Source organism: Rhinatrema bivittatum, chromosome 10 (assembly GCF_901001135.1).
Source record: "Rhinatrema bivittatum chromosome 10, aRhiBiv1.1, whole genome shotgun sequence".
Taxonomy (NCBI): domain Eukaryota; kingdom Metazoa; phylum Chordata; class Amphibia; order Gymnophiona; family Rhinatrematidae; genus Rhinatrema; species Rhinatrema bivittatum.
Genome location: NC_042624.1, coordinates 71398230 through 71415070, shown reverse-complemented (window position 1 = coordinate 71415070; position 16841 = coordinate 71398230). Strand labels below are relative to the sequence as shown.

The following is a 16841-nucleotide window of genomic DNA, read 5'->3' as shown; positions in this document are numbered from 1 at the left end:
AAGGCCACAACACTAAAACATTGTTATTATCAACCCTGGATACAATCTTACATGGTTTAGATACCAACACTGTTTATATTCTAGTCATGCTAGATATAAGTTCAGCATTTGATAGCTTAGATCATGGCATTTTGTTAACAAGACTGGAATCAATAAGCATTACCAGCACAATATTGCAATGGTTTACTTCTTTTCTCCATAACCGTACACAACAAATTAGAATAGGTTCTTTTAAATCCGATTGGTTTGGGATTCCCTCAGGAATACAAGGATCAGCCCTCTTGGAATTACTTTTCAACATATATCTTATACCTTTATGTCATCTTTTCTCTGGATTTGGCATGAACTTCAAAGTCTACGCCAATGACATTCAGTTTTTTTATTCCTTACAATTCATTTTGGAACGATACTTTAGCACTACTGACACTATATAAAAACACTGTAAAAATCTGGTTATCACATAACAAATTAAAATTGAACATGGAAAAAACAAAAACTCTTATTCCTCTCTGCAATAAGTAATTCTGCACATTCCCCACCAAACTCATTAATTATAGATGGAACTAATATTCTAATCACAAACAAATCTCGTAATCTTGGCACTATCCTAGACACCAACCTATCTATGCAATCTCATATATACGAAATAGTTAAAACTTCATTTTACAAATTGTACTTACTTAAACGATTAAAACCATTACTGAATATTTGTAACCTCAGAATGGTTTTACTGGCCTTGATACTTACCAAATTTGATTATTGCAATGCTCTTTATTGGGGACTGCCTGCATACGTAACCCGTTCTTTGCAGCTTGTTCAGAACTCAGCTGCCCACATCTTAACCATTACTAAGTATCGGAATCATATATCCCCTACTTTAGCCTCATTACACTGATTACCAATACTTTTCCATATTCATAATAAAGTACTGACAACAATAGTTAAAATTATCCATGATGACTCTTCCATTTGGACTTGCACATCATTGCTATTATAAAAGTTCAAAACAGCTATGTTCTCTGGATAAAAATCGACTAGATGTTCCTACAACAAAAAACACGAGGCTTGACATAACAAGAAAGAGAGCATTTTCTATTGCTGGCCCTATATTTTGGAATGCTCTGCCTGATACCTTATATTTTTGAACAGAAGTAAAAGGATTTAAATGCATCTGAAAAACGTTCCTATTTAGGAAGGCTTTTGATATTGAAGTAACATAGAGCAAGACCTCATAGTTCACACTAAATCATTAGTATTTAAGAGCTTCTGAATCTATAGATGGCAGTAGCAGCCTCCTTTAGACTCCTTAGAAGGAAGAATTAACTTTTTTGTTTTATTATATTTATTTTTTACAAGGTTTGTTTTTAATTTGATTGCATATTGTGTATGTAATGATGTAAACTGCTATAATCAATTCTTTGGCGAAGGCGGTACATAAAAACTTTTAAATAAAATAATAAATAAAGCTGAAAGGAAAGCAACTACTGGGAAAGTAAATATTAGCATGTATTTCCTACTCAAAAGCTAGAAAACATGGTCACAGAGCAGAATTGGCAGGTGTGACTAAGGATCAACAGCATGTTGGAGATTTCACTATAAGAGCAATTATGCTGCATTTAAATTCTTTGTAAGGACATTAGGATGAAGAAGGCATCTGATTTTATCTTAGTGATAATTACATAATTGTATTACATGCATTCATTCAATACCGTATACATTTATCTAGACTAGAATTGAAAAGCAAAACACTTGATGACAAATAGGTCAATGGATGGTTCAACCATATATTAATATGTAGAATTGTTTTAAGGTCCCTGATTTTATCTTACATCTATCCCAAAAACCCTATTACAGATCACACAGCTGTCATGCAGCACATCTAAGTAAGCATTTTGAGTAATTATGCCGCACCTGTCAGGGTTGTCCTCGTGGTGAGGCCGGCATTCTTGACTACCAGAAGCGCATGGTACTGGTCCCCTGCCAGGGTGCTGTACACCACTTTATAAGCCTGCACTTCTGCTTCACTGTTGTCCCATTCCAGTTCCAGGCTGGAAGACCCTCGTGAAACCACATGCAGATTCTTTGGAGCATCAATTTCTTGAAAAAAATATGTAGAAATAAAGCTAAGTATGCTCTAAAGTGATACCTTAAGGTAAGGTTATATATATATATATATATATACATGTGATTTATGTGTTGGACTAAAAATACATTGGCAAGTAACTTTTTGAGAGTTGTGCTCCCTTCATCAGGTCAATGAAAATAAAATAAAAAGCAGATTACAGCTATGAGGATCCAGTCTCTCATTCTGTATTCATACTTGTGTTGCTATATACATCTGACAAGGAAGGTATTATTCTTCCTTCTAACAAAATTCTGTTTATAAACAGATCATATCTTGCACAAAATAAGCAGTAATACAATAGGATATCTTACTGCAGAATACTGCATTCTAGTGTAAGACCATGGTAGTAAGACAACCAGATAAACAAAACACGACCCAAACACAGACAAAAAGATGGTTTTTTTGATTGCTTAGAGAACTGCTCTTCTCACAGGACAAGCAGGATGGTAGTCCTCACATATGGGTGACATCACAGGATGGAGCCCAATCACGGAAAACTTCTGTCAAAGTTTCCAGAACTTTGACTGGCCCCTACTGGGCATGCCCAGCATGGCACTAACCCTGCAGCCAGCAGAGGTCCCCCCCTTCAGTCTTCTTTTTTCCGCGCAGCAGTAGCTTTGCGGTTAAGGAGCTCTGCAGAGATTCCTGACAGGAATTTTCCTCACAGAATTACTAAAAGTTAATTTGCCCCACAGGGGTCCTGTTGCAACCGTCGCTGCTCGACGCCCTCACTCCGCTCTCTTTACCTCTGTGGCGACTCCCTCCGGGTCTGATGGACGGCTGGCTGCCACGGCGTCTCCATGCCGTCTCCCTCCGGCGTCCCCGGACCGGCTCGACGTTGCAGATCCGCCATGATGCCTGAAGACCTAGGGCGCGTGCGCTCTGATTGAAGTACCAGCAAGAGCGCGAACCTCAGGGGCGTCCCCCTGAGATGACGTCATCCGCTTCCAATATTTAAAGGTCTCTATTTGGCTAACAAACTGAGTTTGCAAGGTCTCACTTCGGCTGTCCAAGCTACTCTGCCTTGGGGATTGCTTCAGCTACTCATCCCAAGCTACTCTGCTTCCTAGGACTTAGCAGAGGTACCCGCTCCTTGGGGGCCTCACTCTTTTTCTTTCTTTCAGATTACAGATAGGAACCGGTACTCGCTCCTCGAGGGCCCATGTTCCTGGACACTCTGAAGATTCGCTACTGCTTGGAAGCTATCGCTGCTACAAACAATTGTGAGTTACCTTCGCTCTCTCAGAGCTTTTCCTGGAACCAGGTACTCGCTCCTCGAGGGCCTAAACCTTTCCAGCTCCTGAGCTTCCTTGAGACCTTATGTGAGTTTTGTCATCTAGTTCTGTTCATGAACTCTGCCTACTCTGCCTACTCACTTTCTACAGTTTCTCAACAGCTCAGCCATTCTGGATCGCTGTTCCAGTACCTGAGGGACTACAGCCCTGCCGGGCATATCAGCTCACTACTGCCACATCTGGTGGTTTCATAAACCTGTTTAATAAAAGAACTAATGTGTGTCTGTCTCCATACTCAAGCCTAGCTGGTGGTCCCTCTTGGGATATCCTCCCGGGGGCGTGGACATCTGCCACCAGCCCAGGGACCCACCTACAACTATATCAGATTCATTACAGATTGCTACTCCTTAGCAAGACGATATCTGAGATACTACAAGATTGCTGACTCCTCCTCCTTTAGGAGCCATTACATCACATTGCTACCTCACAGTACCATCACAGAGCTTTCCTAACAGATTGCTAATTCCTAACATCAGATCCATTACATCAGATTGCTAACTCCTAGCAGATTTACATCAGGTCCCTCCTCTAACTTTTTCAAGCCGCGGTACTCTGGTAAGTTTTTACCCGTGTTTCCGTCGATTACCGTCGAGTTTGGCCCTCGCAGCCTACTGGCCGTCGACCGTACTGCGGCTCAATTTTTTTCCATGGCAGTGCCGTCGGGGTTCCATCGGTGCCCGGACTGTAATTGCACCATGTCCATCACAGACCCCCATAAAGTCTGTGTAATGTGTCTTGGATGAGAGCACGATGTTTTGACCTGCACCAAATGTGCCCTTATGACACCAAAAGGTCACAAGGTCAGAATGAAGAAGATGGAACTTCTCTTCTGTGCTCAAACCACGACTCCATCCATTGCATTGACGTCGTCAGAACCAGCCCCGTCAACTTCGCGCCAGCACCGACCACTGGCCGGTGACCATCCAGCATCGATGACATCTCAGCCTTCGACACCCTCTACTCCCCCTCAGGACCGAGGGGATCATAGAGATAAACATCGCCACCGGCATAGAAAGTCTCGGACCATCAAGGGAGCGAAATCATCGACCTCACCATTGTCCAAGCCACCGTCGAAGAAACCCCGTCCAGAAAAGGCATCGACCTCCTCCTTGACTGGGTCACCAAGGCAACCCTCCCTCGAAAGGGCATCAGGAGCCGCGACTCCGCCTTTAATGGTGGTCCGTCCGGCTATGCCTCTGCCTCCTTCTTCTGTTCCGGAGCCGGGGCTGCTTGCTCCAGGTCTCCGAGAAGAACTGGACCGGATGGTTCAGGAGGCCATCGACAAGGCGATGCAACGACTTCAGGTTCCTCCGGCACCAACACTGGTACCGATTGCGGAACCAATCACCGACCCGATTCCAGCAGCATTGGCACCATGGCTCTCCAGGATGGAAGCGCTCATTGCCGCTTTTCCACCGATGGACCCTGGGTCACCGATGGCGCCGGTGCCCTCCCCGCTCACTCTGTCATCGGGAGGAGAAACACCGTTTTGCATTCCTCCTTCGGGAGTTCTGCCTCAGCCATCGATGCCAATACGTCCATCGCCACCGATCCAACCATCGGTGCCGATACGCCCATCGGCACCACCGAGCCATCCATCGATGCCCTCACCTGCGCCAGTGCCTTCGATGCCTTCATAATGCCTCCAATTATTCCTTCGATTCCTTCGGCGCCTAGACCAGGACCTTCAGGTATCATACCATCCCGTCCCCTCTACATCCTAGAGGGGCAGGGGCTGATCCCTATGATACCTGGACTGATGATTCCTCACCAGACACCAATGATTTGCCTTCACCACCTTCACCCACTGAAAGTAGAAAGCGTTCTCCTCCAGAGGACCTTTCCTTTATACATTTTGTGAAGGAAATGTCTGAATTGGTTCCCTTCCAATTACAGACTGAGCAGGATAATAGGCATCAGATGATGGAATTGCTCCAAATCCTGGATGCCCCCAAAGTAATAACCTCCATCCCTATCCTCCAGGTTCTTCTGGATCTCCTAAAGAAGAACTGGGAACATCCTGGCTCCATTGCTCCAGTCCACAGAAAAGCTAACACTACCTATTTGGTGCAGTCAGCTCTGGGCTTTCAGAAACCACAATTGGATCACCAATCTGTAGTGGCAGAATCGGCACAGAAGAGAGCAAAGAAGTCAAAGCCTCACATTTCTTTCCCCCCTGGCAAGGAACAGAAGTTTCTAGATGCCATTGGCCGCCGAGTCTTCCAAGGATCAATGCTCATCTCCCGAATTGCCGCTTATCAGCTCTATATGACCCAATATAACAGGGTCATTTTTAAACAGATACAAGACTTGACAGACTCCCTGCCTCAACAATTTCAAGATCAACTCCAAACCCTAGTAAACAAGGATTTTGAGGCAGGCAAGCATGAGATCAGATCATCTTATATGTTTGATACTGCTACAAGGGTATCTGCAGCTGCTATTTCGGTGAGAAGGTGGCCTGGCTTAAGTCTTCTGACCTTCGCCCTGAGGCACAAGACAGGTTATCCGACCTGCCCTGTGTAGATTCAACGGACGGTGGCGGAACTTAAGGACCATCATGAGACCCTAAGACAGCTCTCTCTGATGCCTTCTGACTATTCTTCTAAACAGCCCTAAAGAAAGGACTCTAAAAAGTCATTTTTCCGCCCGAAGAAGTCCTACCCGCCACAAACCAGATTCCGTGCCACGAGACCTTTTCAAAAAGCACAGTCTAGTCAAACACGTAAACAAAAACCGCAAGCAGCTCCTCAGCCAGGGCCTGCTTCAGGTTTTTGACTTCCACCTAGAGAGCAGCAGCCAGCTTCCATTGCCTCATATACCAGTGGGAGGTCGATTGTGCCACTTCCACAACATATGGCACTCTATCACCTCAGACCAATGGGTACTGGCGATAATTGCTCAGGGTTACCATCTGAACTTTCTCCCTGTGCCACCGGACTCCCCACCTCTACCGACATGGAGAACATCCGATCACTCCATCCATCTGGATCAAGAGGTCTCCCTTCTTCTCCAGTCCAAGCCAATAGAACCCGTACCCTACTCTCAGCATGGTCTAGGATTCTATTCCCGGTACTTTCTAATCCCCAAAAAATCAGGAGGCGTTCGTCCTATTCTGGACCTACGGGCCCTCAACAAGTACCTCCAGCGAGAGAAGTTCAAGATGGTAACCTTAGGCTTGCTTCTTCCTCTCCTACAAAAAGGAGACTGGCTCTGCTCTCTGGACCTCCAGGACGCATACACTCATATTGCGATAACTCCATCTCATCGCAAATACCTGAGGTTTCTAGTATGCCCCAAGCACTATCAATACCGAGTGCTTCCATTCGGCCTAGCATCTGCGCTACGAGTCTTCACAAAATGCCTCGTAGTAGTTACAGCCTTCCTCAGGTCCCAAGGTGTTCACGTCTACCCCTATCTAGATGACTGGTTAATCAGAGCTCCCACTCAGCAAGCTACTCTGTCGTCCCTCAATCTAACCTTACACACTCTAATTTCATTAGGATTTCTCGTCAACTACGACAAATCCTACTTAATCCCATCTCAAACCTTGTCGTTTATTGGGGCAAACTTGGACACCTTGCAGGCAAAGGCTTTCCTGCCTCGACAGTGAGCCCTCACTCTCGTGTCTCTTGCACAACAGCTGCAGTCTCAGCACTCTGCGACTGCACACCACTTTCTCATCCTCCTGGGACACATGGTGTCCTCAGTTCAGGTCACACCAATGGCCCGTTTGGCCATGAGAGTCATGCAGTGGACTCTACGGTCTCAATGGACTCAAAGCATTCAGCCCCTGTCGACCATTGTCCACGTAACCAACTCACTCCGGACCCTTCTTGGGACCTTAACCTGGTTTTGGGTCGGCTCATGAAACCACCATTCGAGCCTCTTCACTCCTGTGAACTTCGATATCTCACATGGAAAGTGGTTTTCCTTTTGGCAATCACTTCAGCTCGCAGAGTTAGTGAATTACAGGCCCTAGTTACCTATCCGCCTTACACTAAACGTCTGCAGGACTGGGCAGTACTCCGCACTCACCCTAAATTCTTACCCAAGGTAGTTTCGGATTTTCATCTAAATCAATCCATCATACTACCTACCTTTTTCCCCAGGCCCCATTCCAACCCAGGAGAGCAGGCTCTGCATACCCTTGACGGTAAACGGGCTCTAGCGTTCTACCTAGACCGTACAGCTGCCCACAGGGAAAGCACTCAATTGTTTGTCTCTTTCCACCCTAACAAGTTAGGAAAGCCTGTGGGTAAGCAGACTCTCTCCTCCTGGTTGGCGGACTGCATATCCTTTTTCTATCAGCAAGCGGGCATTCCATTTCAAGACCGTGTTAAAGCACACTCTGTGAGAGCCATGGCGACTTCAGTAGCATACCTACGATTGGTGCCGCTTCCTGACATTTGCAGGGCTGCCACCTGGAGTTCTCTCCACACCTTTGCAGCCCACTATTGCTTGGACAAAGCCGGAAGACAAGATTCCATCTTCGGCCAGTCTGTCCTTCATAACCTATTTACAACGTGACGTACCAACACCCTTCCGCCTGCCCGTTAGGGTTTAGGATGCCCTCGGCCAAATTTTATCCTAGTCCTAGTGCCTTGCACACCTGGATACATTTGGTGCAAGTCGGGACATCCTCAGCTCGGTACTCACCCATATGTGAGGACTACCATCCTGCTTGTCCTGTGAGAAAGCAAATGTTGCTTACCTGTAACAGGTGTTCTCACAGGACAGCAGGATGTTAGTCCTCATGAAACCTGCCCCCCGCCCCACGATATTGGGTACGTTACGTTTTCTTATTTTATTTTTCGGCACTGCCTATAGCTTTTAAACAAGGGGGACCTCTGCTGGCTGCAGGGTTAGTGCCATGCTGGGCATGCCCAGTAGGGGCCAGTCAAAGTTCTGGAAACTTTGACAGAAGTTTTCCGTGATTGGGCTCCATCCTGTGATGTCACCCATATGTGAGGACTAACATCCTGCTGTCCTGTGAGAACACCTGTTACAGGTAAGCAACATTTGCTTTCTCCCCATAAAACCAAGCAGTGATGTAAACAGCACAGATACTCGAAATACCAGTTAGATTTTCTACTGAACAATGAACTACAAGTCCAGGTGAAGGGCAAATAGCTGAAATCTCTGCACACTAATGGCAGATCATAACTTTCAAAAGGGTATCGCCAATAGACGGCTTGTAAAATTGCTATTAGAAGGTTTTGTTTGTGTTTGTTTAAGGGAGATAAAAAGGAACAAATATTCCTGCGTGACTGGATCATTAATTTCAGACCCAGACCTCATATCTGAGGGCATCTTTATATTAAAGCAAAATGTCTGTGTCTCTTGTGGTCTCTGCAGTACATGAGTTATATTGCATTGAGAAGAGAAAGAATGTAAAAAGGTAGATTTATAAAAAAGGGTTGAAGATCAATATACAGAGAGAGAGATATAGAGAATGTAAGTGGAACAGATAGAGAAAATAAGATCGATAGGGAGACAGATAGAGCATATAAACAGGGAAGGCAGTAGGAAAAGAGAAGATAAACAGGATGGGAAGACAGATACTGAAAGTGACACAAATATATACCAATATTTACCGGATGTTAACTATCCCTTTTCCCTGAGAAAGTCAATGGTGTTCAGAGAAATGCTGACGTCTTGCAAGTGAGCTTTCAAGTGAAGGTTCAATATTTATTTTTAAATAACCTCTCTCCCTCTACCTTATGGCATTCTGAGGTCTATCTTACAGTTACGGGGCTTGTTCTGCACAGATCATGAATCCACTGGTAACACATGAACTGCTACTTCTGATCACAATATAATAGTTCTTGCAGGGAAAAGGATGCATATTGGGGTAGTCTTAGAAATGTAAGGACTTGTGACCATAATGCAAGCTAAACATTGGTTTGTTCCAAAACACATACAAATGCACAAGAAATCAAGCATGTTTGGACAAAAGACTAGACACTTAGGAGTAAGATCAACAGAGGGAGCAACAAGCTGATATTTCAAAGAATATTGGTCAGTAAACTGAACTGGAACAGCCTATCTTGCGTGGCCTGCTTGTAGTTCATGAGTTCTCAATTCTGGACTTTGCAGGTCCCAAACAGGTCAGATTTTCTGGGTAACCAAGCTACACAAATTAGCATTATTCTTATATATACACACACACACACATACGTACGCAAATACATCTGCTAAATATTCATTGCAGATATCATAACTGTAACCACCAGACCTGTGGTTTACTCTAGTGGGTCATACTAGCACTGGCTGAGCAGACAAAAGAATCGAGGAAAGATGCTTTGAAATGAGTGAGTATAACAGAGAGGAATGAAGATATGGGAGTCAGGGAAGTAATTGAGTTTAATAGTAGATAAAGAGCTCCCATTCCTTAAAAAAAAAAAAAAAAATCCATCAGCAATCAGAAGATTGCACACTTGTTCCTGTGATTTCCCTTGGAAAATAAATACTGATAGGAAGCTTTTCACCAGGGCTTTACAGTGGCACTATTACTCTTTTCTTGGTACAGTTCACAGGAAGATTGTTTTCTAGGTGAGCTGCAAACTAGAAACAATAGAAAAAGAAATGGAAAAGAAAGCTAGAGATGAATGAAAGCATAGAGATGGGATTTTTGAGGACTTCTTAATATATTTATAAATGATCTGGAAATATGTATTACAAGTGAAGTAATCAAATACTCTCAGATGACAAAATTATTCAGAGTATTGCAGTCAAGCTCGGAGCCTGATCAGGAGAGCGTGAGCCCTTGGGCCACGGCACAACCTCAGGGCAAGGCTCCAAAGTATGTGCCGTGGATAAGCGAACACATCTGGGCACAGGCTGGGTTGAAGCTTAGAAGCACTTGGAGACTTGGAACACTCAAGCCTCTGCTGAACCTGCATGCACAGGAATGTGACCCAGGAACATAATCCTGGTCTTTGGGTAGTCCTCCGGCCACTCCAAAGGCCCTTTTGGACTTGACACTTGGGAACGAGTTGAGCGTTAGGACAGATGGAAGTGAGGAAAGTAGAAGAATTTGGAGATTTGGAACGAGATGAAGGCACTGGAAACTTGGGCATGACTTGGAATGAGGAACATCACTTGGAGCAAGGAACATGGAGATCTGCTGGCTGGACAAGTTCCATGACATCGGAACTAGGAAAAAGACTTAGAACTTGAGTCTTGGAACTTTAAAAACAAGGATGGACTTTGAGGACTTGACCCAGTGAACGACTTGGAAGCTTGGAAGCAGGCCTTGTGCTACGAGGCTTCCTACATAGCCCACCATGGGCTGTTCATGGACCATGACATAGGCACACCTGAGGAAGAAGACTCAGGAACCAGGAACATGACGAAGACTCAGTAACCAGGAACAAATCGTCGAATGCAGGAGTGAAAAATTGAACTCAGGAAAAAAGGCAAAGACTTGGACTCAGAACCAAAGACTCTGAAGACAGGCATCCAGGAAACAGAGAAAAAAAGCGTCGGAATCAGCCCAGCCACAGGAAGCAAAGTGGCAATGGTATCTGGCTGCGCAGAAGCAAGGTGGCAGAGGTGACTCAGCGCCACATGGGAGCAGCAGTATGGCTCAGAGGCTTCTGCAGCTTCTCAGGCCATGCTGGGAGGTGAGTGGAGCCATTCGCAGGCCTGTCCCATGAGCAAGCACAACAGTACCCCCTCCTCAAAGCCCTCTCATCAATCTTCCTTTCTTCAACTTGAGAGGAAAACAGCCCGCAGGCGTAGGATTACAGAGTCATTTCCCAGCATGTCACGTGGGTAAGGAGCTGCGTGAATGAAAGGCCCTGCAGAAAAGTATCCTCTCCCTCACTGTGGGTAACAGTACCTGCACGTTTCACAGCACAGATACTTTTACCTGTGTGGCCAACCCCTCGGTCAGTCACTGGGTGGTCCTAGGACCTTTACCATCAGGACTAGTAATAGCAGTGGGATTTTCCATTCCCTTTCAGGCTCTCCACTGAGCTGACTGTGATTGGTTAACCCAGGGGCATAAGGCAGAGCTAGAGGGAGTGTTGTCATTTTTTAGGTAGGTTTTGAGACGTAAGGAGCTATTTTACTTTCTTCCTGTTGAGTTGGGCCCACTAATGCAGCTTGGTCTTTTTCTTGTGTGTAGAGGAGATTCCTCATCAGTACACCCCCTGTCTGAGAGGGTCTGCTTCCCTTTAGAAGAGAGAGAGGATTTTGGTCAGGTTTTTGATAAGTTTTCTTGTTCTGGGGAACACCCTTTGCTTTGGAGGGGGGCAACCCCCCAATCCTGAGATTAGGGGCCGGAGACCTGTGAGCGACCCCTCTATTCCCTAGAGGAAGCAAGACCAGTGACAACGCGATCCAGCATGAGACATTTTGGATAGAGACATTTGGATTTTTCACCTTGTTGTTAGTGTGGAGATTTGTTTTCCCCACCCCTCTGCACACTTGTGGAAGGAGATAGAGAGCAGTGAGCAGAACTGGAATATCAGGCTTCTCTCCCAGAGAGGTTATCTGAGGTTGTAACATCAAACCTTGGGAGATTCCCAACCGGATCTCCACCCCAAAGGGATCAGGACCCAGGCTGTGGGCATCAGACTGAACTTTGGACTCAGGTAGGATCTTTTCGTGGTGTGGGGCTCCCCCCTAGGATTCCCAATTACTGGGCTGTTTGTACAGATGAGGAGACAGTGGCAAGCCCTCTCCCAAGAGTTAGAGAAATGGACACAAGCATCTCAGCAGAGAGACAAGGTAAATCGTTCAAATGCACAGTTTCATTTGTGGAATGTTTGTGGGACAGTGATTGATTTTTTGGGATATAATCAATAAAGTTAAGTTGAACATCCAGTCTGGGTCCAGCCTGTTTGTCCCTGAAGAACCTACGCCATCAGAAAGGTACACTCACATCAGGAGAGATACTCCATCACCTGGGCCAGAAAGGATTTCATTCCCCTGCACAGAAAGAGCTCACTACCTGGGAGGTGCAGGGTTACACCTGTGTCAAAAAGGAGCAGGAAGGGGCGAAGAGAGGCTGGGGAGGGCAAATGTACTGGGGAGGGGAATTTTCATTTTGAAAGTCTCACCCATATTTTTCCATAGAAATACTTGCACCTGCCTTATTGGATCCACTCATCCATGTCAGACAAGATTTTCAAAGGGAAATCCTCCAAGGGGGTTTCCCTTTGAAAATGTGGTTGCAGGTCCATGAGTATAATGCACCTTTGGGACTGCAACCTCCAATTTAAAAATGTCCCCTAAGTGTGAGACGTACAAAGAGAAGAGCAAAGATAACAGAATGTGAAAAAAGAGGAAGGGACTTTGAAACTATCATATAGTAAGAGAGAGAGATACAGATGAAAGCCAGGGAGAGGTAAAGTGAAATGGTCAGAAAAAGAAAGAAAGAATGACATAAAACAACACAAATAAGATAAACAACGTGGAATAAAAGAGATGAGATGAGACCATCAGCTGTGGAATTTGTTGCCAAAGGATGTGGTCAAAGTTAATAATATAAGTTTTAAAAAAGGTTTGGACAAGTTTCTAGAGGACAGGTCTGTGAACATGCATTAGCCAGGCAGGCATGGGACTTGCTACCTCCCACAGCTAGGTGTGAGCAAAAGGAGGGAGATCTTCCAGGTACTTCCAGGTGGATCAAATCAGCCACTGCTGGAGACCTGATGCTGGGTCTGACCCTGCAGACCACTTCTTAAGGGTAATTTTCAATAGCGTGCGTAAGCCAGCACACACAGTAGATGAATAAGTCGGTGCATCTAAAGTTTAGGCTGTGCTTTATAAACTGTGTGGCAGCAGTCAAACAGTTTATAAAATATCACGTCTCTCCACCCCATAAGGATGGGCGATTGTGTCAGTACGTGCATGGTTTTTTTTAATGCAGGGATTCACATATTCTGTGCACCCATTTTATAAAAGTACGTGTCTATATTCTGTGCAGGAAATAATTGTAACTTGTGAGTATAATAATCCTCAGTTTATGTGCGCATGTACTCTGCTTATGAAAATACTTATTTGTGCGCGTACTTCCAAACCCCACCCTGGAACGCCTTCACAATGCCATTTTTTATTACTCACAGAGAAATATGCATGAAATGGCAAATATGTGCATGCTCCCAGCCTCCTGAAAATTCACTTAGGGTCTACAGAAACGCATACTGCCCTGATGTAACTCTTAGAATTGGAGGGTTTGCAAATCTTAGGGTAACCTAAACATGAAACTTTTTAGCTGTGTTGTCCTCCTGTTAGTCTAATCAGCAGATTAGAAACTATCAGCCACTGCATCCTTTTGGTTTAAAAGCTTGGTACTCCATGCAGTCCTGGCATTATAAACTCACTGTTAAAGTCCTGTGGCATTTCTGTACCTGTTGAAAAGTGGGTGGTGGCAGAGTTGCTCAAGGTGGAACCCCGAGCTCCAGTGACAGATACTTCGTAGTGCGATCCAGGTCTCAGAGCTTGCATTGAGTACTGGCTCAGAGGAGGCTGCAGCCGGAATGAGGTCTTCCCACCCTCTCCGTTAACTAATCCATAATTCAGCAGAATGAAGTCTACTTTAGCCCGGGGAGGTATCCACTGCACGAAGGCAACTGTATCTGAGACATCTCGTACCTGGATTTGTGTAGGGCCATCAATCACTAAATACAAAACAAACATGGTTATTAGCAATGGGAGACTGCAGGTGGAGATGGAAGTACAAACCACCAGGGGATACTGTGCCTGTATCTGAGTGGAAGGTGCACACTAACAAGTAGAGAACTAGTGAATTTTACACAGTTGTTTCTTGAAGTGATTCATAAGAACATAAGAACATAAGAAAATGCCATACTGGGTCAGACCAAGGGTCCATCAAGCCCAGCATCCTGTTTCCAACAGTGGCCAATCCAGGCCATAAGAACCTGGCAAGTACCCAAAAACTAAATCCATTCCATGTAACCATTGCTAATGGCAGTGGCTATTCTCTAATGTGATTCACTCACAATCTGCATCCAAAAGTGAACTGGGTTCTAGGAAAGCACTGGGAAGGACATATGAAGTCCAAGCAGGGTGATTTATTAACCCAGGATCCTAGCCCATAGTCAGGTGTAATACCAGGGTGCCGATGTCTAGAATTTGTTTGTAATACTGTAAGCTAACATTTTGTGGACATGCCCAAAATATCTCTTGTTCTTTACTTTTAGAAATTAGCAGTTCTTTCAAGTAAAGTCTGCTTCTATGAAAGTAACATTTTTACAAAATATACCAACAGATTAGTTCATTAATTTCAGTTATACCTCTAATGCAAAATGGGAACATTTGAATCAGGTAGGCATTCACTTTGAGGCAATATACCTAATTTTCAAGTGAAATAGATTTTAGCTATCAAGCAATTTGGATGCAATGGAAAGAATCATATTCTAGTTATTAGGGTGCAGAATGCATCCTATCCATAAATGAGATTATAGCAAACAGCTGCCTCCAGACAAGGTCAAGAGTCCACAACAAATAGATACAGAAATGAACTTAGGATCTTGGTTTTCCAAGGATGGCAGCCAGGGTTCTTGCCACATAAGCACAAAAATGTACCTCCGAAATGCTTTCTCTCGGAATTTGGTTCCGATAGTCACCAGAATCAAGTTCAGTTTCTTCTTGTCTCACTGACTGTAACCAGAATCCATTCCAGTTGAGCAGATGCAGAATTAGTAAAATGGGGCTGCTATAGAACAGGCTATTATGGCTATAGTAAACCTTCTACAGTCAGAGGAGGCATTCACATCACGAAGTCACACGCAGCACTCTTGAATTGTGTGGCAGCTGTCATGCTTTGTCACAAAGATTTAGAAAAATGCTATTTTTATTTGGAAGCTGAAACAGCAATTTTGTCTTCAGTAGGCGTACAATACCTACTACAACGTCGAGAGCTGCGAGTCCCTCAGTGTGTGTAGGGATTCTAGAGATATTAGTATTTCCTTGAATAACCAAGTATTTGCAGATTTATATATATAATATACATAACATATTAGGGTGCAGAATGCATCCTATCCATAAATGAGATTATAGCAAACAGCTGCCTCCAGACAAGGTTTTATATATATATATACAAGGTTTTATATGTATATATATATACATATAAAACAGCATTTTATAATAAAAAAATGCCGCTAACAACTTTCAAGGATTGTTTCCTTCATCATGGCACCGACCAATTTATAAAGTCATTCATTTCTTTGAGTCCTTGCAAACCCTACAATCTCCCCCTGAGAAAGCCATTATTGGCAAAATGAAGAGCCTTTTGTTGGGGAACAAGGCACTCTTCTTGTAAGTAATTCTATTCAAGTCCACATCACCTTGATTGTTCATTTCAAATTGAGATAATCTATGGACAGCATTCAGGAATTTAATTTTAAAACGGATTGGTAGACAGCAATCGATTTGGCTGACATGTAATGTTTGCTGGTTCTGATTACCGGTACACATGGACTATAGAGAATGAGAATATGATGAATTTATTTTATATATATATAAAGTGATTTATGAGCTATTGTACATGTAAATAATCAACATTATGTTTAATGTATTAACATTATAATGATTTCAATAAAAGGAGCATTTTATCTTTTGTGATATAGAATTTGCATTAGTGTCCTTCACTTATTATTATATGGTGTGTGTGTATATATACATATATATATCTGGCAATTTCCTCCAGCTCAGTTGGAACCAGGGTGTGGATCTGGCAGCTTGACTGTCCAGGAATCTTTTCCCCTTTTTTATACTCCTCCCTCCTCCAACATGCCACATTGGCAGTCTGGGGCCATGGTATTTCAAAAATGGCAAAATCCTGGCTCTTTTAACATTATCATTTTGCTGTTATTTTATGTTATGATTTAATTGTTCATTTATGGTTTATATGACTTGCTATTTTGTATAAGTTTTTAGGTATGTTAATATTATTTGATTTTATGTTTATTATTCTTATGGATTTTTATTGATTGTGCATGGTTTTCGGCCTAGTATTATAAATAAGTGGGCTGTAAATTTATAAAATAGCTAAATTAATAAAGCTTTTATCTTATTTCTGTGGTTTACTTTATTTACATTGCTATTTTATTATTTGACTGTCAATTTTTATTTTGGTTTTATTGATGTTTTTAAAAATGTTTGGTCTGACTTTTATTCTTATTTGAAAGGTGATGATCTGATTTGTGCTTTATACTTTTGCTGGTTGCTTTTCTTTGGAAAGCTGGGCAACAAATTGATTGATTGAAGCACTCACATTGTGGCCTCTGTTAGATTTCCATAAATCTGTGAGTTCTGCTGCACACCTCATCAATGATTTGTGACAAGAACGTGACGAGGAGGAATCAATGGCTGCTGTAAAAATGGGGTAAATTAACTGACTTGCATTTAGTGAAAAATGGGATACATGAAGCAGTGAATAATGG

The 16841-nt window shown here is 43.5% G+C and overlaps 1 protein-coding gene across 1 annotated transcript in view; it reads right to left on the bottom strand.

Annotated features, from left to right (window-relative positions):
- TNR (tenascin R) overlaps window positions 1-16841 on the bottom strand; it is a 132594-nt gene that overhangs the window by 94030 nt on the left and 21723 nt on the right. The window contains exons 6-7 of the mRNA XM_029618838.1: window positions 13785-14054; window positions 1912-2097 (exon numbers count right to left, since the gene is read on the bottom strand). Coding sequence (XP_029474698.1) covers window positions 1912-2097; window positions 13785-14054 — 456 coding nt within the window. The remainder of the gene's footprint in view (window positions 1-1911; window positions 2098-13784; window positions 14055-16841) is intronic.